General features: G+C 37.9%; 1 protein-coding gene and 1 pseudogene across 1 annotated transcript in view; one reads left to right on the forward strand and one right to left on the reverse strand.

Moving 5' to 3' along the window:
* The window catches only part of DNAH12 (dynein axonemal heavy chain 12), a 172584-nt gene that overhangs the window by 77866 nt on the left and 66823 nt on the right, over positions 1-27895 (forward strand). Inside the window, exons 30-42 of the mRNA XM_061129188.1 lie at positions 368-551; positions 686-826; positions 8843-8926; positions 9558-9746; positions 11623-11742; positions 13271-13459; positions 15401-15552; positions 18809-18947; positions 19957-20123; positions 22432-22687; positions 24421-24720; positions 25197-25375; positions 26862-27054. Coding sequence (XP_060985171.1) covers positions 368-551; positions 686-826; positions 8843-8926; positions 9558-9746; positions 11623-11742; positions 13271-13459; positions 15401-15552; positions 18809-18947; positions 19957-20123; positions 22432-22687; positions 24421-24720; positions 25197-25375; positions 26862-27054 — 2293 coding nt within the window. The remainder of the gene's footprint in view (positions 1-367; positions 552-685; positions 827-8842; positions 8927-9557; positions 9747-11622; positions 11743-13270; positions 13460-15400; positions 15553-18808; positions 18948-19956; positions 20124-22431; positions 22688-24420; positions 24721-25196; positions 25376-26861; positions 27055-27895) is intronic.
* LOC133046166 (tyrosine-protein kinase CSK-like) lies at positions 5704-7093 on the reverse strand (annotated as a pseudogene).

The following is a 27895-nucleotide window of genomic DNA, read 5'->3' on the forward strand; positions in this document are numbered from 1 at the left end:
AAGAGCACTGTAGTCAGTGAAAATGAGGAAAAGTGAATCCTCTCCACCTCCCTGCTTAGGAAACCTCAAGTCATTAATTTTTTTTTTCTTAAGTATGCAGTTGTTTCCATTTTCATTTGGAAATTTTTTTTTTCATCATTTGGAAAATTTTTATTCTCTTTTGTAGATAAAGGTTTTAATATTGAGAACTTGATTTAGAGGTCAGTTAAATGTAACCACCTTATATCCAAGACAAAGTAATATAATTTCAAAAATTATATGTAGTAATTATCATAAGGTGAAAGTTTATATACAAGTATATAGGTAAAAAATTTAACTTACCATTATTTTTGAGAATCTTATTGTATAATGACCTTTTCCTTCATAGTTTTATGTTAGTAGGAGAGCCTTTTGCTGCTAAAACAAAAGTTCTGCATATGCTGGCTGATACTCTAACTCTTATGAATGAACGTGGCTATGGAGAGGAAGAAAAAGTCATTTATAGGACTGTAAACCCCAAATCCATTACTATGGGCCAACTTTTTGGACAATTTGACCCAGTGTCCCACGAGGTAATCCACAGTAGAAACATTCTCTACTCTTATTGACAATGCACATTAAGCCAAGACATTTGAAATATTTTTATGTTATCACTTTATAGTTTTTTTAAAGGAAGCTTTCCAACTCTTCCTTTTTTCCTCCTCAGTGGACTGATGGCATTGTGGCTAACACTTTTAGAGAATTTGCCTTATCAGAAACACCTGACCGGAAATGGGTTGTGTTTGATGGTCCCATTGACACTTTGTGGATAGAGAGCATGAACACAGTACTGGATGATAATAAAAAGGTAAACCATCATGATTAAAAGCAAAACAGATGCACAGTATGAGTATACTTAACGCTACTGAGCTGCAAACCTAAAATGGTTAACATGGTAAATTTATGTTATTTTTTTTTTACCACAATTAAAAAAAACAAAGCAGATACAGACATGCTTAAGCATGTTATATGTCCAACAACTAAATCCCAATATTTAAAATGAAGGATGCCGCAAATTGAAAAAGTTTATGTTATCTTTTCAATGAAAACTATGCTGTGGTAAATTCTTTGCTTAGTTTTTTTTTAAATTAAAATACAAGTATATTAAAATTACTGCATTAGCAGGAAGGTATAGTAATGTGATAATAAGTTATGTGACTATACTCTTAAGGTTTCTTATAGAAATTTAGTATTTCAGAAGAAAACAAAAACCCTTCTTTTTTGAAAACATAGACTGCTTCAGTGCTTATATGTGGTACATAACCTTAGAACCTGTGAGATTTAAAAAAATAAGAAAATGGAAGTCTTATATTTATTTTAACTGAGAGATAACATATGTAAAGTATAAAATGCATACCAAAGTTTAGAGTCTTATGTATTTTTTTACATACACATACACCCAGATGACCAAATTATAAATAAAAATACCTTAAATTTATTGTTTCCTACAAGGTTCACTTAAGTCCCTATGCAATCTGTACGTCTTCCCAAAGGCACAATCATTATTCTAACTTGTGCTGTGATAAACTAGTTTTGCCAGTTCTTGAACTTCATGTAAATAGAATCATACCATATAATGTTTTCTTTCTTTTGGTCAATACAACAACCTATGATATTAATATTGTAGTTCCATTTTATTTCTTTATTATTCTTTTAATATCTGTATTAGTATTCTACTGTATCAATATACCACAATTTATTTTTATATCTAAATGAAATAATTATACTACTAAGTAAGCAAACTAGTTTAATTAACATTCAAACATATACTCCAGTACTTTATCATAAGTGGTTAGTTGTTTATTTTTTTTTTCATTATTCAGTCATATTGATTGGACTAAGGGGGAAAGCAAACAGACAAGAAATAGTGATGATTCAGAAGACAGGGTTAATCAGTTTAGTCAAGTCTAAGGTAAGAGAAACCCCACTAAGACGGTATGCACTGAGAGAGGGCATCAGAGGGCAGACAGACTGAAACCACAATCACAGAAAACTAACCAATCTAATCACACAGACCACAGCCTTGTCTAACTCAGTGAAACTAAGCTATGCCATGTAGGGCCACCCAAGATGGATGGGTCACGGTGGAGAGTTCTGACAAAATGTGGTCCACTGGAGAAGGGAATGGCAAACCACTTCAGTATTCTTGCCTTGAGAACCCCGTGAACAGAATGAAAAGGCAAAAAGATAGGACACTGAAAGATGAACTCCCCAGGTGGATAGGTGCCTAATATGCCACTGGAGATCAGTGGAGAAATAACTCCAGAAAGAATGAAGAGATGGAGCCAAAGCAAAAACAACACCCAGTTGTGGATGTGACTGGTGATAGAAGCAAGGTCTGATGCTATAAAGAGCAATATTGCATAGGAACCTGGAACATTAGGTCTATGAATCAAGGCAAATTGGAAATGGTCAAACAGGAGATGGCAAGAGTGAATGTCGACATTTTAGGGATCAGAGGACTAAAATGGACTGGAATGGGTGAATTTAACTTAGATGACCATTATTTCTACTACTGTGGGCAGGAATCCCTTAGAAGAAATGGAGGAGCCATCATAATCAACAAAAGAGTCTGAAATGCAGTACTTGTATGCAATCTCAAAAACGACAGAATGATCTCTGTTCGTTTCCAAGGCAAACCACTCAATATCACAGTAATCTAAGTCTATGCCCGGACCAGTAATGCTGAAGAAGCTGAAGTTGAACAGTTCTATGAAGACCTGCAAGACCTTTCAGAATTAACGCCCCAAAAAGATGTCCTTTTCATTATAGGGGAATGGAATGCAAAAGTAGGAAGTCAAGAAACACCTGGAGTAACAGGCAAACTTGGCCTTGGGAGTACAGAATGAAGCAGGGCAAAGGTTAATAGAGTTTTGCCAAGAGAATGCACTGGTTATAGCAAACACCCTCTTCCAACAACACAAGAGAAGACTCTACACATGGACATCACCAGATGGTCAATACCAAAATCAGATTGATTATATTCTTTGCAGCCAAAGATGGAGAAACTCTATACAGTCAGCAAAAATAAGACCGGGAGCTGACTGTGGCCCAGATCGTGAACTCCTTATTACCAAATTCAGACTTAAATGGAAGAAAGTAGGGAAAACCACTAGGCCATTCATAACCAATCTAACCCTTATGATTATACAGTGGAAGTGAGAAATAGACTTAAGGGACTAATCTGATAAGAGTGCCTGATGTACAGGAGACAGGGATCAAGACCATCCCCAAGAAAAAGGAATGCAAAAAAGCAAAATGGCTGTCTAAGGAGGCCTTACAAATAGCTGTGAAAAGAAGAGAAGCTAAAAGCAAAGGAGAAAAGGAAAGACATATCCATTTGAATGCAGAGTTCCAAAGAATAGCAAGGAGAGATAAGAAAGCCTTCCTCGGTGATCAGTGCAAAGAAATAGAGGAAGACTATAGAATGGGAAAGACTAGAGATCTCTTCAAGAAAATTAGAGATACCAAGGGAACATTTCATGCAAATATGGGCTCTATAAAGGACAGAAATGGTATGGACCAAACAGAAGCAGAAGATATTAAGAAGAGATGGCAAGAATACACAGAAGAACTGTACAAAAAAGATCTTCATGACCCAGATAATCACGATGGTGTGCTTACTCACCTAGAGCCAGATATCCTGGAATGTGAAGTCAAGTGGGCCTTAGGAAGCATCACTACAAACAAAGCTAGTGGAGATGATGGAATTCCAGTTGAGCTATTTCAAATCCTAAAAAATGATGCTATAAAAGTGCTACACTCAATATGCCAGCAAATTTGGAAAACTCAACAGCGGCCACAGAACTGGAAAAGGTCAGTTTTCATTCCAATCCCTAAGAAAGGCAATGCCAAAGAATGCTCAAACTATTGCACAACTGCACTCATCTCACACGCTAATAAAGTAATGCCCAAAATTCTCCAAGCCAGGCTTCAGCAATACGTGAACTGTGAAGTTCCAGATGTTCAAGCTGGTTTTAGAAAAGGCAGAGGAACCAGAGATCAAATTTCCAACATCTGCTGAATCATTGAAAAAGCAAGAGAGTTCCAGAAAAACATCTATTTCTGCTTTATTGACTATGCCAAAGCCTTTGACTGTGTGGATCACAAGAAACTGTGGGAAATTCTTCAAAAGATGGGAATACCAGACCTCCTGACCTGCCTCTTGAGAAATCTGTATGCAGGTCAGGAAAGCAATGGTTAGAACTGGACATGGAACAACAGACTGGGTCCAAATCGGGAAAGGAGTACATTCAAGTTGTATATTGTCACCCTTTTTACTTAACTTATGTGCAAAGTACACCATAAGAAACGCTGGACTGGATGCAGCACAAGCTGGAATCAAGATTGCCAGGAGAAATATCAATAATCTCAGATATGCAGATGATACCATCCTTATGGCAGAAAGTGAAGCACTAAAGAGCCTCTGGATGAAAGTGAAAGAGAAGAGTGAAAAAGTTGGCTTAAAGCTCAACATTCAGAAAACTAAGATCATGGCATCCAGTCCCATCACTTCATGGCAAATAGATGGGGAAACAATGGAAACAGTGGCTGACTTTATTTTGGGGGCTCCAAAATCACTGCAGGTGGTGACTGCAGCCATGAAATTAAAAGACTCTTACTCCTTGGAAGGAAAGTTATGACCAACCTAGACAGCATATTAAAAAGCAGAGACATTACTTTGTCAACAAAAGTCCATCTAGGCAAGGCTATGGTTTTTCCAGTAGTCATGTATGGATGTGAGAGTTGGACTATAAAGAAAGCTGAGTGCTGAAGAATTAATGCTCTTGAACTCTTGAGAGTCCCTTGGACTGCAAGGAGATCCAACCAGTCCATCCTAAAGGAGATCAGTCCTGGGTGTTCATTGGAAGGACTGATGTTGAAGCTGAAACTCCAATACTTTGGCCACCTGACGCGAACAGTTGACTCATTTGAAAAGATCCTGATGCTGGGAAAGATTGAAGGCAGCAGGAGAAGGGGACAACAGAGGATGAGATGGTTGGATGGCATCACCGACTCAATGGACGTGAGTTTGCATAAACTCTGGGAGTTGGTGATGGGCAGGGAGGCCTGGTGTGCTGCAGTCCATGGGGTTGCAAAGTCAGACACGACTGAGCGACTGAACTGAAGTGAAGGACTCAGAGCCTGGTGGAAGGATTGTTTCATATCAGATGAGAGGGGAGCAGGAAAGGTGAATGTGTGGCTTTAATAGTGGAAATTTTTGAAGGCAAATTGTTTTTTTCTTGATGTCCTCATGGAGTGATATATTAGGATTCCATCTCACAAGGCAGTAGGTGGGTGGCAGTTGCAGTGACTCCCAGCCCCTGACCAACCGTTTGCATGTGGAGCATGCCAACCGTGCACTTGGTCAAGGGCAGACGTGGGGCTACAGAGGCGACCTGGACACAGAACGTGGGGCAAGGAACGAGGCTGGGGTGATGGATCCGTAAAGACGGGCCTAGTCTCCCCAACCCTCATAGGCAGAAGAGGAAAAATAAGACTCAAACGTCTCATAAACGCCTATTTGCTGGGTACTTTCTTTCTCCTTATCTTGAAAAATAATAAAAAAACACGGGGAAAAAAAATCTCAAAAGAAAAGAAAGGAATAAAACCGTAAGAAGGCGAGAGATGGGAGGCTAGGGGGAGCCTGACCACGGTAGGGCTAGGGCGTCTGCCCCCTGCGCCTCAGCCTCCTCCCTTCTTGGTCCGGGGCCGGGCTCCCAAAGCCCCACTGGTGGGTCCCTGAGAGAAGGTGCGGGGCCTCGGCGGGGTCTCCGGGAGCCACAGGAAAGAGGCCCAGTGGCCTGCTGCTGGGTTCAGTTCGGGTTTGGGCCCAGCGAGCGGGGGCGCCAGCTGTGCGGTCTCTCTGGGCTCAGCCCCCGCAGGTCTGGGCCCCAGCAGAGGCCGGCAGCCCCAGGTGCAGCTCGTGGGTTTGATGCGCTCCCGCCGCCCTCGGAAATGCGGGGAGGAGGGCCGTGCGAGGGCGTCCGGGTGGCCGTCGGGGGCGACTGTCCGTCTGGTAGCCCTTTCCAGCCGCGGGGCGACGTCCTTCAGGGGTGGATTCTTGGGTAAGACACTCGCCCGGAAGAGTGGATTTCCCAGAGAAGGATCTCGAAACGCCACGCGTGCTACTCGGTGGAGAACTTCCTCTCTGTCAGGGCCTCGGGCGCCTCCCCCTGGACCGGCAGCTTGCGGGTGCCCTGGGTGCTGGAGGCCTCCTCGCTGAGGCCAGAGCCGCTGCCCCGGGCCACGTGGTTGGTCCCTCAGACACCAGCACCGCCAGGCGTCCCACGGCCGCGCTGACGTCTAGGAAGAACGGAGGAGACAGTCTCCTCCCGGTACCGACTGAGCCATCGCCCGTAGTCCCCAAGGCCCCCTCAGCCGTGTTCTCGGCGACGATGTAGGCCAGCCTCCTCCTCTCGGGTCAGGCCCAGAAGCTGCACAGGTGTCCGCTGAAGTTGCGTCGGGACCGAGGCTTCAGCCAGGAAGGGCCGGACGGGAGCGTCCTTCTTAACGGCGACTTTGTTCGTTCCCTCGGTAGTTGCCCAGCATCATGCCTCCACACTCTCCGTTCCCAGTGGCCTGCACCAGCTTCAGGCCCTTCAGGCCCTTCAGCGCCTCGGTGCCCTCCGTGACGTTTGGCCTGGCCGTCTGATCTGACGTGCAGTGCTCCTCCAGCTGCCTGAGGTCCTCGTGGGTGCTGAGTTTGCTGGCTTGGTCCAGGATGCGCTGGCGTCCCCGGCCTAGCCGGCGGTCTCCCGCACCAGGACGGGCCTGTCTGGTGGTCACAGCGGCCGCTCCGCCTGCTCCGCGCGGTCTGGCCGTGGAACCAGGCGGCGAAGCTGAGTTCCATGCCTCTGCCTTCACGCCCTCCGGCTTCTGGACGTAGTTGGCTGGGGCGATGCCCTTGTGGCTCACCTTGTTCTTGGCTTTGTACCAGTTGGGGTCCTTGGTGACGGCCACTTGGTGAGCACGTCTTCTTTGCCAAAGGGAGGGTCTTTCTTGGTAGCGCGTGAAAGTTGTACTTGGCAATATAGTCTGTATGGGACGGCCAGGAAACCTGAGTTGCTGACATCTTCTCATTAGATCTGGGGTTCCCCCAGTCACAGGAAGGCGAACCTGTCTCTTGGTACCTTGATAGCGCTGCCGTCTCGGCCCCCTCACTGCGGGCAGCATCAGTGGCCTGCGGAACAGTCCATGGTCTGGGGAGGGGCGCAGGGGTCCTGGGGGCTGCGGTACAAAGATGTCTGTTTGAGAAAGAAAGGGGAGGAGAGACAGCCAGACAGAGGCAGGGGGATGGCTCTGCGCCAGGTCGAGGAGGGAAGGAAGGTGGGTGGGGCCGGGGGCTGGGAGGGAGTTCGGGGTAGTAATGTGGCTGGGGTGCAAACCACCGTGGTTCGACTGGCGACATCGCGCTGGCAGCCCAGGGCTGCCCCCGGCCTCTGGATGGGGCCAAAGGGGCCCGGTGGCCACAGGCTGGCTGGGGTGGGAGAGGCAGGAAGCCCGGGTGTGGCCCCCGACACCGCGGCAACCTGAATTGCCGACGTCTTGGAAGATTTGGCAAATCCTTTTGGCGATTTATTTTTTTCTTCGTGAAGCGGTAGACGGTGGTTCTTTGTACACACGAGAAAGGGGAAGGTTTAAATTAGCCATCAAGAAAAATGGAAAAGAGAGCTGCCTAGGAAAACGAAGAAGCATATCTGGGTGTTACGGAGAACCTGATAGACTTGAAGACCATGAATTCTAAGTTTAGTGCCAAGGTCTGCCTCTGTGAGATTTTCTCTACCAGTCAAGCACTTTAGATGTGGGTGTAGCTCAGGTGGCTAGACTGGAAATACAGAAAAACTTTAAGTATACTGACAGGAGAATGCTAGAAATGCTGGATCATAGAAGAGAAGCTACCTAATGAAAGAAGTGAAAACAACAGGGGAATGAAAATCTCTGTGAAAATGAAGAGCAAATTTAGTAGGAGTCAACGAGTGAGAGAGCTGTATAGATAGGAGACATTATTAGAAGTTAATGACAATTACAAACGTGGAAGCCAAGGAGATTGAGAAAATAGAATAGCTTTAATAATAATAAGATAGTTATTTGGCAGAAAAGACACAGTTGATAAATTCAGTTTTTTACGTATTTGATTAAAGAGGAATGTTTTAGATTAAAAGAGACCCAGAGGAGACTGCAAATCCAATGCATGGTCGTTGATTGAATTTTGATCTGAATAAATCAGTTGAAAAGACATTCCTGATACAACTGAGAATATTTGAGTATTGGCTGAGTATTAGATGATATTAAGGAATTATTGGTAATTGTGTTAGATGTGATAATGTTATTGTGGTTATACAGGGAAGTCCTTATTTTAAAAGATTAATATTGACTTATTTGGATGTGAAATGTGATATTTGTAATGATCTTTAAAATACTTTTTAAAAAGACAAAGCAAATATGGCAAAATGTTACCATTGGTTAACTCTAGAAGATAAGTATATGAATATTCATAGTATTCTCTATTTTTTCTATTTCTTTTTTATTAATAAAAAAGTCTTACAACTATAAAATCTGTGGTATTTCATGTAATTTTTTAATAACAAAAACTGACATTAGTATAGGATTTTATAGTTTTTTCAATATATCATGTAGTTCCTGTCTCCCCTCCTTATATGAGAGAGGACAGAGCTAGACTTAGAATTTAGATTTAAGATTTTCTGGCTTCCATCCTAAGACTTATCCTATTATATCCTAAGAGGTACTTTAATAAATAGAATAAACTTCTGAGAAGTTTGAGATTTTTTAAAATAAACTTTTGAAAAATTGTTGCTTTCAGCTTTGCCTTATGAGTGGAGAAATCATTCAGATGTCCCCTCAAATGAGCCTCATCTTTGAAGCAATGGACCTTTCCCAGGCCTCAGTAAGTTTATAATTTGATATAATAGTAGTTTATTCATCTGTTCACTGGGTCATAAGTCTTTTTTTTATGTATTGTTTGTTTCTTTATTAAGTCTTAAATTATTGGAGTGTAGTTGATTTACAGTGTTGTGTTAGTTTCAGGAATAAGTCATTTTTACTATGTGTCAGAAAATGAGTTAGGCGCAAAAAATACAAAGATGAATAAGACAGTGTATGCTCATTTAGAGAGGATGAGAAGCATACTAATATATAATATATATGTGTGTGTGTGTATCCTGATATAGAGGTACATGTTAGTGCTCTAAGGATATGGAGGGGGCAAGTGCCCAAGCGAGGAATGGGTAGAGGAAGAGGATGTGGGAAAATGTTTGAGTGTTTGATCTGGTTTTGAGGGGTAAGACTTTTCCGTGGAGATTGGTTGGGGCTTGGCACTCCAAATCATGACAAGATGTCTTGAAAAGACTTGGAGCCATGACATATCTGGGGATCAGTAACTGCAGATAGTTTCATCTAGTGTATGTGATGCTATGGAGGAAGACAGGAGCCAGATCATGAAGGACCTTATAAGTGATGCAAACAATTCTTTAATAACTAGCAGATTGGAAGATGAAAATTTGTTTTTTTTCCTCTAGCCTGCCACTGTAAGCCGCTGTGGCATGATTTATTTGGAGCCCTCACAGTTGGGATGGAAACCACTTGTGTCTTCATGGTTGAATTCACTGAAAGGACCTCTGCAGGAACCAGATCACCAAGCTCTTCTGAGAGGACTTTTTGACTGGTTAATAGAGCCCACTTTAAACCTCCGTAAGAAAAAGTGCAAGGTAACATTATAATTCTCTTATCTACTCTAATTTCTTTACTTTCCATTCAACTTGACTAAGTTTAAAGTCAGAATGGTAGGATAAATAAATCTTTTCTACTTAGACATATAATATCCACTTTAAAAAAAATCAAAAGATTGATTATGACCATCCATGATTCATATGTAGTTGTAAGAAATAATACAGAGAGATCCCATATACACTTCACCTGATTTTCCCCCATGGCAACATTTTGCAAGACTGTATTATTATATCACAACAAGGATATTGACATTGATAACATCTACTGATCTTATTTACATTTCCCTAGTTATCCTTGTACTCATGTGTCTCTCTGTGTGTATGTGTCTGTATTCATGTGCATGCATTTGTCCATCGGCATTTACTTGTTTTTAATTTTAATATGTATGCTTAAAGTGTACAAGATGATTTGATATACATATATGTAATGAAATGAATGGGCTTCCCTCGTAACTCAGCTGGTAAAGAATCCTCCTGTAATTCAGGAGACCCTGGTTTGATTCCTGGATCGGGAAGATCCCCTGGAGAAGGGAATGGTTACCCACTCCCGTACTCTTGCCTGGAGAGTGAAATGATTATCACAGTCAGGATAATTACCATATCTCCTCAAATAGTTAACACATATGTGTGTATGTGTGTGTGTGTGTGTGTGTGTGTGTGTGTGTGATGAGAACACCTAAATCTATCTCTTAGCAAATCTTCAGTATTGATACAAATTGTACAGTATTACTAACTGTAGTTATCATGCTGTCCATTAGATCTCTAGACTTATTCATCCTGCATAACTATAACTTTGTACTGTTCGCCCATCTCCCCATTTCTCCCACCTCCTCCCCACTTGTTACCTCTGTTTTACTCTGCTTCTTTTTATGTATTCAACTTTTAGATCATGCATATAAGTGAGATCATGCAGTTTTTTCCTTTCTGTATCTGGCTTATTTCTCTTAGCATAGTGTCCTCAAGTTTTGTCTATGTTGTTGCAAATGGCAGGATTTTCTTTTTTAAGAATGAATATTATTCCATTACATATGTACCACAATATCTTTATCCATTCATCTGCCAGTGGACAGTTAGGTGTTTCCATATCTTGGCTGCTGTGAATAATGCTTCAGTGAATATGGGAGCGCAGATATCTCCTTAAGGAACTTATTTTATTTCCTTTGAGTGTATACCTAGAAGGGGGATTGCTGGATCATACAGTAATTCTATTTTTAGTTTTTTGAGGACCCTGCATACCTTTACACTAATAATGACTGGACTAATTTACCTTCCCACAGCCAGTGCACACGGATTGTTTTTCTCCACATTCTCGCTAACACTAGTTATCTTTTATCTTTTTGATAATGTCCATCCTAACAGGTGTGAGGTGATATATCATTGTGGTTTTGATTTGCATTTCCTTATTGATTAGTGAGGTTAACTGACTTTTCATATACCTCTGGACCATTAGTATGTTGTCTTTAATTTCAATATCACTTCTTGCCAGAGATCATTTGTTTTATTTTCATGTCTCCTAGCTTGATATACAGGTAGATTGTATTTTTGATAAATGTTTGTTGAATAAATAGATGAATAAATAACTGTTATAAGCTTCATTTCTACTATCTCTAGAGCACTGTTTATTCTCTTACTAATTTTCATTTTTCAGAGAATTCAAAATAGGAATATGTTTCACACAATTGTGTAATGTATTATGCTAGATTAAAATATTTGAGAGATTTTTATCATTCCTACAATTTAAATTCTTTAACTTTTATAGAGACTGTGAAAGGTATTTTTTTTAAGTGAAACACTTATTTTCTTTCATTATGTATATAAGATGAAAGTAAAGTATCTTATTCTTTTCACTTTGAAGGAACTGATTCCAACAAGCGATAGCAATGTGGTTGTCTCTCTCACACGCCTCTTTGAAGTACTGCTCTGTAACGTGGTAGAGAATGATCCTACCAGCAAGCACATTCGTATTTGGATTATGGTTGGTTTTATATTTATTGTGTTTTTTAAGTTATAGAATAAAAAGTGCCTCTGGCAAATGTTGCTTGTCTTGAGAAAGACATTACAAGACCCAGAGCTATTTTTTGGTGAGCACCAAAAGAATACCAGAAGACGTTAAAGTTGCCCTGATCTGATATTCTAATTTATAAGACAATTTAGAGAAAGTTAAATACATCAGAATAAATAAAAATGCCCTATTATTTATGAAAGATCACAATTTGATAAACAATGGAGTGACTTAATATTAAACCAATATGGACTTTAGGTAAATTGATCTTGTCTCAATGTTAAGCTAGAGTGTAAGCTGTAACAGAGTGACTACAAAAGACTAGGAGCAGGCATCCAACCAGCTGGGTGGCGCATTGCAGGCAGAATTCGGAGAGCATATAGGTAGGAAGGAGTCAGTGGTCTGGGTTAGTTAATGCCTATCAGAGAATGCCAGAGAATCAGGCTCTCCAGAAGCCAAACGAAAGAGGTGTTCTATTCTCTCCCCTGATCTATGCCACTTTCCTGTCCACCACCTTTTCTCAGATTCCTTAACTTCCTCTATGCAATCTGTCTACTCTTCTACTCTGATAATAGCACTTCCCTCTCATTGTTTTCCCTTTACTTTGTTGCCACAGAAAATTTTCTCTTAAAACATATTTGATACACTTCTCTATCTAGAGAAGGCATGTACCTAGAGCAAAAATCAAGACAAAAGTAGGTTTTCCATCCATACCAGTCCCCCAGCCACCCTTCAGGCAACCACTATTACCAGCGCCTCATGTAACCTGCTAGAGATACTTGATACATACCCTCTTTTACAGTAGCTCAGATGGTAAATAGTCTGCCTGCAATGCAAGAGACCCAGGTCAGATCCCTGGGTCAGGAAAATCCCCTAGAGAAAGGAATGGCTATCCACTCCAGTATTCTTGCCTGGAGAATTCCATGAACAGAGGAGCCTGGTGGGCTACAGTCCATGGGGACACAAAGAGTCAGACACGACTACAACTAACACACACACACACATTTTTTATACATGTTAACATACTATGCATTCTGATTTACATTTTTTCTCACTATATATTTTGGAGATCTTTCCATATGGGTATTGTGGTACCTTTTTCCCCCTAAACAGCTATACATATTCCACTGTATGTAGCTTATTCCAGTTAAGTTGATCTCTATTTGTGTTGCTTCAGATATTTTGCTACCACAAACAGTGCTGCAGTAAATATTCTTGTACATTTATCATTTTAACCAGAAGGAATATATTTGAAGATAAACCCACTAAAAGAGAAACCCCTAGGTCATTTGTCATGAGCATTTTAAATTTAGACAGCATTTTAAATATTGCCAGAGGAATGATTTTTTATGTGACTGAGATGTGCTCCATTCCACATTATTTGTAAATCTAATTTTTTCCAAGTAGGTTAAGTAGAACTCAATATATTAAATTTCAATCTGTTAAAAGTCTCTTTTAAATAATTAGTTTAAATTAAACTTTTTCCTTTTTAAACAAACAGGCTTGCTTTATATTTTCTTTGATATGGTCCATTGGAGGAAGCTGTGATACAGATGGTCGCATCGTTTTTGATGTTTTCATACGAATAGCCCTAACGGGAAAAGATGAAAACAACCCAATACCTGAATCTGTGGGTAAATGGGAATGCAACTTTGATGAAAAAGGCCTAGTCTATGACTACATGTATGAGGTATGATGTAAGACGCTTGTTATGATAAACCATAGAACACAAAGTCTTAGATCAGTGGTCAAAACTGGGTTCCCATCCTAGAGTTACTGACTCCTGTGGTTAGCATTTTAGTCCCTTCTCTTTCGTTTCTCCTCCTATAACTTCTGGGCTTTCCCAATGGCTCAGAGAGTAAAGAATCTGCCTGCAATACAGGAGACCTGGGTTCAATTCCTGGGTTGGGAAGATCCCCCCTAGAAGGAAATGGCAACCCACTCCAGTATTCTTGCCTGGAAAATCCCATGGACAGAGGAGCCTGGCGGGCTACAGCACACAGGGTCGCAAAGAGTCGGACACGACTGAGCGACTAATGTACTGATAACTTGTGGACAGTATAGATCCACTTGCTTGAAGTATATTTTATAATTTCAGATTTATGTTAAATCTGTTTTCTCTTATTTAAAAAAGAATTCACAAAAAGATTATTTTAAACAGCTAGAATTTACGTAATTGATTCATGCAGATTTTACTTCACAAAGCCATAAGGTCTGATAGAGCCTTATTACAATTTTACCTGAATCTCAAAGTCTGTAGATGAAAAAGCAAATCTAGAAAGGCTACTGGGTAGCACAGCTGGGACTTGAACCCAACTCTCCTGATTGCCAGTGAAGAAAGGTCTCTCTAAAACCATGCTAACACGGAATTTTAAGAAGAAGACCGGAAAGATAGTTTCATTCACATTAGTCACAGTGAGAAGTCAAGGAAATAACGTTTAAAACTAAAAAATCAAGAGATGATAACCCAAGCATATTCTTTAAGAGTTGCATGTAAAAAAAAAAAAAAAAAAACAGTTGAAGGTAAATATCACAATATCTAGCTGAAAGAGGCAAAGGTAAGTGGCTGTTGGAGAGGAGAAAATAACCGGGAAACTGCTCTTTTTCCTTAACCTTGTAAACTTGGACTCTAAAATACGTGCATCTATAGCTTTGATAAAAATAAAAGATAAAACCTCAGAAATTAAGAACATGGATTACTAAAGAATCGTTCACTCAAACTTGCAAAATTACCACAATCCAGATACATATACATATACAATTTGTTAGAAAATATTTAAAAATTCTTAGATGCTTGCCATAGCCCTGGAACAGGGCCTAAGAGACCTCCTTTTTTGCCAGGTGTTAACTCTTTTGTTGCTTGATGAAAGGTGAGAAGTCGGTGAGAGACATTTAGGACCTCCAGGGAAGTGCAGGACAACCTGGAGAGGAAGATATCTGAGTGGGGGAGCGTGGATTCCCTAATCAGGATCACTCAGAGTGTTAAGACAGCAGATCTTCAGCCCATGGTTCAGAAGTTCAATCATGTGTCAGTTGGTTCAGCCTTTCTAATATGTCCTGGCTGGATATCAGCCTGGATCAGTATGCCAAACAGAATAATTTTAGAGAAACAAATATAATGAGTTTATTTGATATTTTGTTTCTCTTGAGATTATTGCCCATTTGCTTTAAAATATGAAAACATCAAGCCAAAGTCCTATTAATTGTAACTTCAGCCACATCAGAGTGGCTGTCAGATCAATTCTTGATATATGCACAAGGACATCTTCAAGGCATTTTGGAAAAATTAGAGTGTTAAGAGGACATAGAGGCAAAAATATCTGAAATTTTATATATGTTGAATTTGTGATAACTAGGTTTCATTAAGTTCTTCAGGTTATCGTTGAAAAGGAAAACTAAAACTAAACGTGTATTTCTTACATTGGATGGTGGATTCATGGGTGCTTGTCAGTCTGCTTCATGAATTAAATACATTGTATACATTATTTTGGATGAATCTAATATTTCACAATAAAAAGGAGGAAAAGACTAAATAAAGTTTTAAAAACCATTGATGATAACTATGTTAAAAAGAGCCTGTTAGATAGCAAGTGTATGGTTATAATATTTTGAAACTTATGTTCTCTTATAGTTGAAAAACCGAGGTCGCTGGATCCACTGGAATGAACTAATTAAAAGTATTAGTTTAGGAAATAAACGTGTCAAGATTCAAGATATCATAGTCCCTACCATGGATACAATTAGATATACATTTCTAATGGATTTGAGTATTACCTATGCAAAGTAAGAAACTGTTATAACATGCATTTTGAATATTGCAGTACCTTTCTTATAGGATCGTAGGATTTTTTAAGTGAACTTCAGAATCCATTTTCAGATAACTGAGACACTGAGCTACCCACCAACATTTCCATAGTGACATCTGATACTCTTATAAATCTGAAATCCAGACTTCCTGTCACTGGCTCCAAATCTTTGCCATCCTACTTTGTTGCCTCATAAGCCATATTTTATTTCTCTTATTTGTAATTGTGGACTAAAAGTCAGTTACAATGTTACTCTTAAAAAACCATTCTACTCACAGGCTCACCATTCTCCTTAGGAATCAGACTAACAATGATTCTCTCGTTTGGCATTATTCAAATATGTCCTGTGCCGGTTCTTCATCATTTAAGATGAACATAAAAGACTCAGACTTAAATCAGAAGAGCACATCAAAAAAGATGAACAGCCTAGCACATACCATAGGCGTATCCATACCAATTTCCTTAATAACACTTTCACAGTTATGTTTCTCTTAAAACATTGGCATAATTTATCGTTAATTTTATAATGTTTGAGTTAGACAAGCTTACATAATATGCATGAATGTCATGATTTGTTTGTTTTTGATGAAGAACCTGTTTCTGAGTGAAATTTATGACAGTTTTATCTTGTGTTATTTAAAAAAAAAGAAAGAAAAATAGCTTATGAGGGAGCATAGTTGTTCAGTTGCTAAGTTGTGTCCAACTCTTGGTGACCCATGGACTGTACCACACCAAGCTCCTCTGTCCTCCACTATCTTCCAGAGTTTGCTCAGATTCATGTCCATTGAATCAGTGATGCTATCTAACCATCTCATCTTCTGCTACCTCCTCCTCCTTTGCCTTTAATCTTTTCCAGCATCAGAGTCTTTTTCAATGAGTCATCTCTTTGCATCAGGTGGCCTAAATATTGGAGGTTCAGCTTCATCAACAGTCCTTCCAATGACTATTCAGGGTTGATTTCCTTCAGGTTGACTGGTCTGTCTCCTTGCAGTCCCTTGGACCATAATTCAAAAGCATCAATTCTTTGGCACTCAGTCTTCTTTATGGACCAACCGTCAACTTTATGAATGAAATAGAAACATTATTTTGTCCCTATTTTGTCCCATGGTTGCATTTTTACATTTAGAGGCTAATATTAAAATCTTAAAATATTAACAGCACCAAAGAATTGATGCTTTTGACCTGTGGTGTTGGAGAAGACTCTTGAGAGTCCCTTGGACTGCAGGGAGATCGAACCAGTCAATCTTAAAGGAAATCAGTCCTCAATATTCATTGGAAGGACTGGTGCTGGAGCTTGAAACTCCAATACTTTGGCCACCTGATGCAAAGAGCTGACTCATTTGAAAAGACCCTAATGCTGGGAAAGATTGGAGGCAGGAAGAGAAGGGGATGACAGAGGATGAGATGGTTGGATGACATCACCGATTCAGTGGACATGAGTTGGAGCAAGCTCCAGGAGTTGGTGATGGACAGGGAAGCCTGGTGTGCTGCAGTCCATGGGGTCACAAAGAGTCAGATACGACTGAACAACTGAACTGAACTGATTAAAGTCTTCCTTAGACATGTTGGGCTTCCTTGGTAGCTCAGCTGGTAAAGAATCCACCTGCAATGCAGAGACCCCAGTTTGATTCCTGGGTCGGAAAGATCTGCTGGAGAAGGGATAGGCTACCCACTCCAGTATTCTGGCCTGGAGAATTCCATGAACTGTATAGTCCATGGGGTTGCAAAGAGTGGGATACAACTGAGCGACTTGCACTTTTACTTTAGGCATGTTACGTATTTGTCAATTCTCAGGAGTTACTAGTATAGGAATTCTTTTGTTCCATGAACCAGTTGTCAGAATAGTGCTTTCAAATGAATAAGTAAAAACATAGGATATAAAGGAAACCACATATTAAAATACATTTATTAACATATTGAAAAATTTGAATTCCAGTTGTAATATGTGTGCTTCTTTATTAACATGTTAAATAATAAGATCTAGCAGTGAGTCTGATGATGGATCATAATTTTGAAGAAGTAATAGGCGTAAGTGATACTTTTGAGATATCTAACAATTATATTTAGTATAACATCTGTAATGTCTGTTGATGACAAGCACACAGGTACTATTATAAGTTGCTCCATTTTCGTGAAGGGTAGTGAAAGTAAAGATACAGCCTTTATGTCCTCTAAGTTCTGAATACTGTAAGAATTTCTTCAGTTTGGCTCATGGACCCTAAGTTAAGAAAGGTTTTTTATTTCGTAAATTATTTTAATAAGTAGTTTTTCGGAACACTGAGTGTTACTCAGACTGGAAAGTGTAGATGAATTCTCAGGCATCACTATAATTCTAAATGATCTGTTTTTTTGTTTGTAGCATTGATTTCATGTTTATACTTCAATGATAATTTTTAAAATTAATATTATCATAATTTTGGTCATACAGATTACTTTTTGCATACTGAATACCGCTGTTCAGTTTTAATGCCAGGCTTTGTGTTTGTCTTCATGTAGTGTGTGGTGCCAAGTTATCACTTAAAAGTGATGGTATTTAATTTTTATTTCAGTATGTCTCAAACTGGAGTTCTCCAGGTTTCTGTGAACATAAACTCAGGAGTTTTTTCCCTTTAAATTAGTTCAGACTACTCAAAAATGAGAAACCCTACTTGAAGCTATTAGAATAGAGAATTCCTTAGAGTTTGCTTTTAGATGGGTATTTTCAGTTAGTAACACTGACTTGATTCAAAAATGCTATTGACGGGTAGATACAGCTGTTGCTTTTTAGAATTCACTGCCATTTACTTTCTTACCAGAAACCTTGTGGTATTGAGATAACTGCACAACAGCTTCAACCTCTCTCTTTGTCATCATCCTAATATTCCACACTCACCTGTATCTCGATTTAAAAAGTACAAATATAGCTAGCACTTTCTGAGGAGACAAACGCTGGCTTTATTTTTTTTTTTTTCTGAAAAGTTAAGCATGTGACTACTTGTTTTAGCATATAACAATGTTACACCTGTCCAAATAATAGTGTTACTATTTAAGTTTTGAAAGTAAGCAAAAATGTGTGCTAGTTGTTACTTTTATCCGTCTTTTATGAAATGACAATGATAAGTTAAAATGTGAGTTTTTGGGTGAAGATGATTTGATTATTATTTATGTTTTCAACTAACTCCAGCCTTCTCTAGTTGAAATAAATGTATTCTGACTTTTTCTCCTTCTGATGATATGTTAATTGTTTCATTAAGGCCACTACTTTTTGTGGGTCCAACGGGTACAGGAAAATCTGTGTATGTGAAGGATAAGCTGATGAATCACTTGGAAAAAGACCTGTACTTTCCTTTTTATGTTAATTTCTCTGCACGGACCAGTGCCAACCAGGTTCAGGTTAGTTCAAAGTTAGAAATATGGATCTATCATTTTTACTTTTTTTCCTTATTTGATTAGCATTTAAAACTGTATTTTTTTCTTTATAAACAGCTTGGTAGTTTAAAAATTTTTTTATTGGTGTATAGTTGATTAACAGTGTTGTGTTAATTACAGCAAGGTGAATAATAAAACTGTATTTTAGTAAATCTTCTATGAATTTAAATAAAACTTCAAACATCTTATTTTTGGCTTTAATTTTTAAAAATTAAATTTTAAGGACAAATTTCAAGAGAACATTTTTGCATTAATACTGAATTGTTGAGCTTTGTCAGCTTTTTTTCTCCCCAAGCCCAAGAAGCAACAGTTGATTTCTTAACTGGAGAAGTATGAAGTATAAGAAAAGGGAGGGAGGGAGGGAAGTAGAGAGAGAGGTTTTTAACTTGTTCTTTCAGTACTCTCCCAGATGGGCTTTAGAGGCATTTGCTGCTTACTGAAGTTCTGTCAGTGAAAGATCTTTCAAACCATAGACTTTTTATTGTGTGACCCACCTTTTACTCCTAGAGGTGCCAAGATGAAAGTACTGCATGAGATCTTTTCTAATTACCATTTTTATCTTCCATTCCTAGAATTATATCTGTCCATTGTCTTCTGACCTGTGGTGCTCATTTTCTTTGTTATAAGCTTATATAATTCTCTAATTTCAAAATACTACAAGTTTAGTGCTTTTATTTAAGTTAAAGTTAATAGATATGTTGGGGTGTCTGTTGTGGAAAAAGTTCTGTGTGTGCATGTGTGTACAATGTAAATATAGGTGTGTACCTAACAATTCTGAGCACAAAGAAGGGTTTCATTATATGCTCTTTGAATAATGTTGAATATGAAGTTTCATATAGCCCTGAAAATGAATAAATTTAAATGGATAACATGGTAATGCTTGACATTATTACCTTACATAATTAAACTGTTAATTTTTTTCTGGTGTTTAGTATGGCTTTAAATATACTACACTTTCTTCTTTATATTTTAGAACATTATTATGGCTAGATTGGATAAAAGACGCAAAGGAGTTTTTGGACCACCTATGGGAAAGAAGTGTATAATTTTTATAGATGACATGAATATGCCTGCATTGGAGAAATATGGAGCTCAACCTCCTATTGAATTATTACGACAATTTTTTGACTGTGGGAATTGGTAAGTATTTACCTGAAGTCTTAAGTAGCCATGTTGAAGTAACTTCTTGTTCTCTTTTTCTGTTTTTATTTTTTCACGTCAAAATAATACAATTTTGCAAATTACTTAATGGGACAAAATGGTTGTTCAGATTTTCTTATAGGGAAAATTTTGGAATACCTTCCTATACTTTTTTATATCATGGAAGAATAATCCACAAATATATTTATTTAATAATGTATTAGTTTTTGCCCTTTTAAGCTACTACTTTCAGTTATTAAAAATAATTTACCAATTATATCTTTTACTATCACCCAGCACTGAGAATTTATGGATGGTCTCCAACCTAAGTAACCATAACCAGCACTCTATGTTTCCACCATTTTAAATTCCTTATATTATCTATGATTATTTGGTACTACCATATCTTTGAGATGGCTTGGTTTTGACAGCAATTTCATGAATAACTCTTCCACTCCTTCCACCCTATTTTACAATAATATGATTAGTTTCCAACACATATGACATTGTATATTTTAGTTAGGATTAATAATTCTGCATTTCCTCCTATTAAAATATTTTCCTAATCCCTAATATGCTATAATCTTTATCTCAAGGCAAGGATAGATTACTTATGAAACTAAATCATATTTTGGGATTATATATTTTTTTGTTATTGCATGCCCTGGAATCTTGCTTTCAGGAGATAACCGCTGTTAATAGTGTATTCTCTATTCTTCTGAGTTTTTTTTCTATATAAATATATTTTTATTTTTAAAAAGATCCATGTTGCACATAATGTTTTATAACTTATTTGCACTTAGTATATTTAACTAAATTATTTATATGTTTCATTCACCTATCCATATTATTGGGCTTCCCTAGTAGCTCAGATGGTAAAGCGTCTGCCTGCAATGCAGGAGACCCGGGTTCAATCCCTGGGTTGGAAAGATCCCCTGGAGAAGGAAATGGCAACCCACTCCAGCATTCTTGCCTGGAGAATTCCATGGACAGAGGAGCCTGGCGGCCTGTGGTTTATGGGGTCACAAAGAGTCAGACACGACTGAGCAACTAACATACACACACAGGCATCCATATTATTTGTCTATCTCATTTATTTTATGGGCTTTTAATACTATTTAGTTTTGTGAATCTTACTATAATTTATTTAACCAGTCCCTTATTGACAGTTATTAGAGTTGCCAAAGACAAGGTCATATTTTCATACTTTCTGTGGTGCTTTTAGACTAAACACTGGCTGTATAGATTTCTCCCACCATCATCCCCCTTTTTTGCAAGAACTTCAATGTTAAAGAACTTTATGATCTATTTGAAATAGGCACCTTTTCACTCTGAGCAGTTCCAACTAAATTGAGTCATTTTTATACCCTTTTTTATATTCCCTAGTGGGTGTCTATTTAGGTAACAAAAATATATAGGTTCTTTTTATATATCCTTCTGTGCTCTGAAGATAAGAGTTGAGATGAGAAAAAGGAATCAGAACTAGCTGTAAGTAGAGTAAGTATATAGCTTATTGTCTAAATAGGGACATTTCTGAGAGAAAAGGGAGGCTGTTAATAGTTACTACAGGATAGGCACAAACAAGAATTTTCTTAGACAAAGTGGGACATATAGTCATCTTGCCTATAAACGGCTACAAAAAAGATTGATCTCTTATCCATATTTCTGGATTTGGAGTGTAAGACACAGCAGAGAGTTAAATGGAAAGAAGAATTGGGAAAAAAAAAAAGGCAAGAACAAGAGGAAGGGACATTCTAGATACCCAGAATCTGGACAGCGTTATCAGTGTCAGTGAAAGGAAAAGCAGAGTGCTGCTTTAAAACAAGTTTTCTCCACAGATTATTGGTTGCCTGAGGTGGGGCAGAGCAAAATAGGTAAAGGGGGTCAAGTAAGTCAGGGGGCTACAATGTACATCTTGTTGACTATAGTTTAATAATACTGTATCACATATTTGAGAAGAGCTCAGAGGATGAATCGTGAAAGTTATCACAAGAAAAAAATTTTTGTAACTGTATCTGGTGACAAATGTTAACTGAACTTATTGTGGTGAACATCTTGCAATATGTGCAAATATCGAATCATTATGTAGTACACGGAAACTAATGTTATGTCAATTATACCTCAATAAAAAAAAAGAAGTAAAAATTATAGGAATCCTTAAAAAAACTTCTCTTTTACTCCAAGTAATGTCTAATCTTCTTCCTTTTAGAAAAGCTAAAATCAGATAAAGTTTCAAAGGAGCTCTACTTTTCAGCCCATCTCGTTGGCTTTATTACTGACTGTTTTGGGATTTTTATGTGCTTTCAAGGTATGACCTGAAGGACACAAGTAAAATCGTACTGGTTGACATACAGCTGATTGCTGCCATGGGCCCTCCAGGTGGTGGAAGAAATCCAGTCACTCCCCGTTTTATTCGGCATTTCAACATCTGCACCATTAATACTTTCAGTGATGAAACTATGGTTCGAATCTTCTCATCAATTGTAGCATTCTACTTGAGGACTCGTGACTTTCCTCCTGAGTACTTTTTAGTTGGGAACCAGATTGTCAGTGGGACTATGGAGGTGAGCAACGAATGCAGAACAAAGTCTTTAATATTACACATATCTGCATTTGATCCGTTGGTTTTTGTATTTTTTTCTTCTTTTCTCCCTTAGCCATCTACTTTTTTGTCTTCGCTGTCAGGAAGGTTTGAAAACAGGAACATTGTAGGCTTTGAAATTGGGGAATCTAGCTGGATTTGAGTCTTGACTACTATTTCTTAGCTATCTAGCCTTGCGTAAGCAACTTCACCTTAGTTTTTTAATCACTAAAATGGGAGCTGATATCTATTTCACAAAGGTTGTTATAAGGAAATCATCCATAACTAGTATCCACCACATTGTAGGTGTTGCCTTAATTGTTGGGTTCCTACTCTAGTATTTATTAAATTTCCCTTCTCTCTCTTCTCTTTCTTCATGTTATATGTAAAAAAAAAGAAGAAGAAAGAAACTTAAGCAGCTTATGAATACCTTATTTTTGCCAGACTGCATAACTTAGCGGTGGAAGTGAAAAAAAAAAAAAAAAGGTGGGACACAAGGGTGGGACTAGAAAACAAAGAGTAGCCCTTAGCTGATTCCATGTGTGTTACCTGCGTCTGCTCAGAGACCAGAGCCAGCCTCGTAGCTGATGGTAAAAGGGGGGAAAAATGTATTTAAGGTAGTTTAGTGATAATCTCATTGAACTAGGCTTTCTGGAAGTTGAGGTCACTGCAACCAGAAGCAAAAAGCCCCTAGAATTATGCCATCAGTTCCAAAAGCATTGGGTCTTTCTAAAGTTCTTCTGCCCCTGTTCTGGTGGAATAGTGTGTTGTTAAAATAGAGAAACTAAAATAGCAAAAAGATAGTCCATTGTAATTACTATACTTATTCTGATACAGAAAAGTGCTTCTCTTTATAAAATATATTTGTATTTCTATTTATAAAATATGATATTTGTATTATGTATTTATATATCCTGTAAAGGGAAGGGAGTTGGTTAGGCAGAATAGAATACAGAAAGGATCCTCTGTTGTTGTTTTTTTTCTGTCTTTGATACACTTGATAACACCTACCATGTATAGAGTTTAGGGGTGGGAGATGAATTAGAGAAGATGTAAATTAAGTAAATTTATAAATTAAAAAATAATTTTATTTGGATCTTTTTCTATATTATCAAAGATTTAATTTATCTTTCTTCAAGAGAATGATAAGCTAAATGAATTCAGCATGTAGTAAAAATATACTTCATTTTGATATTATAGCCAATTAAGATAGAAGGAAGAGAAGGGAGAGAGAAAACAAGAGAGAGAAGTGAAGGGAGAGAATATGTTGATTTGAAGTCAGTGGTGGTCAAAGAAAATTGTTTCATCATCATCTTCATTTTGAGTGCTTCAGAATACATTGTCTGATGTCACTTTCTACAGAAATTTTTGTTCACTGTTTAATCCCAGGTCATTCACCTTTAAATGGAACAACTATAATTACTGGGAAATAAGAGCATTGTCACTTTTTTGGGCATGGATGGAATCAGATGATATTAAATTCCCTCAATTTTATAATTCCCGGTCAAGTGCTGTAAAGCAAAATATATAGGTATATGCCATGCTAGGCTCAGAAGTATACAATTTTCCAAGCCAATATAATCTGATAGGATAAATAAAATATTTTATATAATATACTCTTTGTTATAGCATATTATGTTGTTGTTGACTTTATAGTACAGTGTTTTTGGCTTTGCTGATTATAAGCATTTGATTTTTTGCTTTTTTCATATTCAGATATATAAACAATCCATGGAAAATCTTTTGCCCACTCCCACAAAATCTCATTACACTTTCAACTTGCGGGATTTTTCACGTGTCATCCAGGGCTGTTTGCTCATTGAGAGAGAGGCTGTGGAGGGCAAGCACACCATGATCCGTCTGTTTGTGCACGAGGTTCTCCGAGTGTTTTATGATCGCCTCGTTAATGACAGCGACCGATTCTGGCTGTTCACTTTAACCAAAAATGTTGTAAAGGACCATTTTAAAGAATCATTTGATAGTATCTTCTCACATTTGAGGAAAGGGAATACACCAGTGAGTATATTTAGTGTTTAAAAACAAGTTAAAACAGTCTAATAGCAGGAATTATTACAGTCAACTTATCTTTAAAAGAATGCTATTACTCCTTCACGATCATGTTCTTTTTAACTTTCCTCATAGATTGATGTTTAGCTTGAAAAGATTTGATTTCAGAATAGTTATATATATAACATAGAAGTTATATGTTAGGGATTGAATGATAATAGTAGATATAAGGTGCTCAGCATGGTGACTGTCCCTTAGTAACGACTCGCTAAGTGGGTGCTTAGAATGACTTTTCCAGCTTCTGGGGTTGGGGGGAGGGGGAAACTTACATGATAGAAAAAAGTTCTTTTTATTTCCTCAGGATATAATGTAGTTTCAGGTGTTAATTGTACAACTATATTAGTTATTACCCGAATGTTTAAAAGAATTAAGTTTATTTTAGAAAAAATTTTAACTTTTGTAATTCATTGATTTCCATTTTATAGATAACTGAAGAGGACCTAAGAAATCTCATGTTTGGTGACTATTTGAATCCTGACCTTGAAGGAGATGACAGAGTTTATATTGAAATTCCAAATATTCATCATTTTAGTGACGTTGTGGACCAGTGTTTAGATGAGTATAATCAAACTCACAAAACAAGAATGAATCTTGTCATTTTTAGGTACCTGTATTTGGTATTGATGCTTAAAATTACTATTTGTAAAATTTTATTGTGAAATGTTTAGAATGTAGAAAAAGATTTTTAAAATTTGAATTTATTTGAATATTTATTTAAATTAATTTATTTGAAATCTCTAGCAATTTATTTGAAATCTTTAGTGTAGCCAACCCTCCCTCACTGCATTCTCATTGTACTTTGCAGGGGTAAAAAGAAACTCATGTGTTTCTTTAGATTTTTACTACATGTGTGTGTTCCTAAGGGCTTCCCCAGGTTGCTCAGTGGTAAAGAATCCACCTACCAATGCAGGAAGCAGAAGTTCAATCCCTGGGCTGGGAAGGTCCCCTGGAGGAGGAAATGGCAACCCTCTCAAGTATTCTTGCCTGGGGAATCCCATGGACAGAGGAGCCTGGTGGGCTACAGCCCATGGGGTCACAAAGAGTCAGACAGTTAGTGTCTGAGCATGCACACATGTATGTTCCTAAACATGCAGGCAGTCTTATTTCGCATGTTTAAAAATCATATAAGTGCTATCATACTGTGCATAGTCCTTTGCAAGTTGGTTTATTCCAGACTGTGAAATTCACAAAAAACAAATTCTTACTACTGTATTGCATTCCAGTGTATAATTTTAACACAATGGAATCATTCTTCTGAGATAGACTTCTGTTTCAGATACTAAGTACTTTAAACTAGGTAACTTCTAGTTTCTGTAATTATGAAAAAGGTTTGAATATTCATGTCTCCTTGGTTACCTGTGTAAGGATTTCTCTAGGCTATATTCTTAGAAGTGGAATTACTATGTCATGATATGTTAGCGTCTTCTACTTTACTAAGTTTTGCCAAAGTATCTTCAGAAATGATCATTGTTTTTAAGAACTTCCATTGTTTTTCACCCTTGCCAACACTTAGGATTGCCTGATTTGGTTAGTTTTGTCAGTATCACACTGTGTTTTTAGTTTTAATTTCCCTGATTACTAGTGTGGATACCTTTCTTGAATGTATTATTTTGTATATAACTGACTTTCTATTTCTCACATAGAAATCCTAGTATTAAAATGTTGAATAAATTTTTTCTTTTTTTTGCCATGCTTGTGATATCTTAGTTCCCTAACCAGGGATTGAACCCTGGCCCTTGACAGTGAAAGTCCAGAGTCCCAACTAGTGGACCACAAGGGAATTTCTGAAGAAATCTTTTAAATAAAAATAATATACTCCAGTACAGATAGTTAACAATTTCATTTTATTTTTGTAACTTACATATATTACAGTTCGTGAATTTGTACTTAAAATAGTTTTCCTTTACATCAAATGGTCAAATTGTAACTGCATTTGAAATACCACACTTATTCATGATTACATCTTTAAAATTGAGATAGTAACATATGGGACAGCAAAGTCCATCCTTCTAGGAAAGTAAAGCGGTAGTTATGGGTAAATAAACATTTACATTCGTATTTTCAAATATAATAATATTTATATGTCATAGGTATGTATTGGAACATTTATCACGAATATGTCGGATTCTGAAGCAGTCTGGTGGAAATGCTTTGCTTGTCGGACTTGGAGGAAGTGGTCGTCAATCTTTGACTCGTCTGGCTACATCCATGGCAAAAATGCAGATTTTCCAACCAGAAATTTCAAAGAGTTATGGTATGAATGAGTGGAGAGAGGACCTGAAGGTAAAATCATGAGGAAATCTAGTGTCTAAAATAACATCCGTGCATTCTTTTATCTGTAAAGAGAGAGCCATCCTGTATAGCTATCTGTGTGCTGAATGCAGTGGTGATAATGGTGATGATAATACTATCCCTAGGCAGTTACTGCATGTGCTGAGCACTGTTTGAAGTGCTTTACCTATGTGCTTTCTTTCTACAAGTATGACAATTCAGTGTAGCAGGTATGGTTGTCTCTGTGTTTTACTGATGGGGAAACTGAAGTTGAGAACAGGTATGCACCGCAGAGTGGGATTTATAACTTAAGGCTTATCCACTGCATTCTTACCATGCTGCTGCTGATTCTATCTTTATTCTAGTTCAGAAAGGCCTTATTTCAGACAAATGTGTTTTTTCAGTAGACTGTTAGATATAAACTTCAGTGGTGATGACAATGTCATCAAAGTTGTCAAATCTTAATAGTTTAGAGCTGTGCTGCTGTTCCAGTCAGCAATAGAACAGTAGAGGGCATACTTGGGGCTTCACACACATGTGCCTGTGATTCTGCTGGCCCTGGAAGAGAGATGACCCAAAGTGGAACAAAACAAGAGAGACTTTGCTGGACTTTTTAAACTTTTTCTGACCTTCGTGTACTAAGTTAGTCTACATCTTAAAAGTGAGTGTGGAGAACTGGCTTTTATATCTCCATTCTTAGACGGACAGATTCTTTCTTTTTTCAAATCCGTCTTAGTTCCTGAAGTGAGACTGTGAATGGGCCCTCTTAAATCATAAGCCCACCTCTGAATCAATGACTGTGCCTTGGGGCTTGGAAAACTGGCCAGTTGGAGTCTCCCACGGGAGGGATGGG

The sequence above is a fragment of the Dama dama genome, chromosome 24, assembly GCF_033118175.1.
Source record: "Dama dama isolate Ldn47 chromosome 24, ASM3311817v1, whole genome shotgun sequence".
NCBI classification, from domain to species: Eukaryota; Metazoa; Chordata; class Mammalia; order Artiodactyla; family Cervidae; genus Dama; species Dama dama.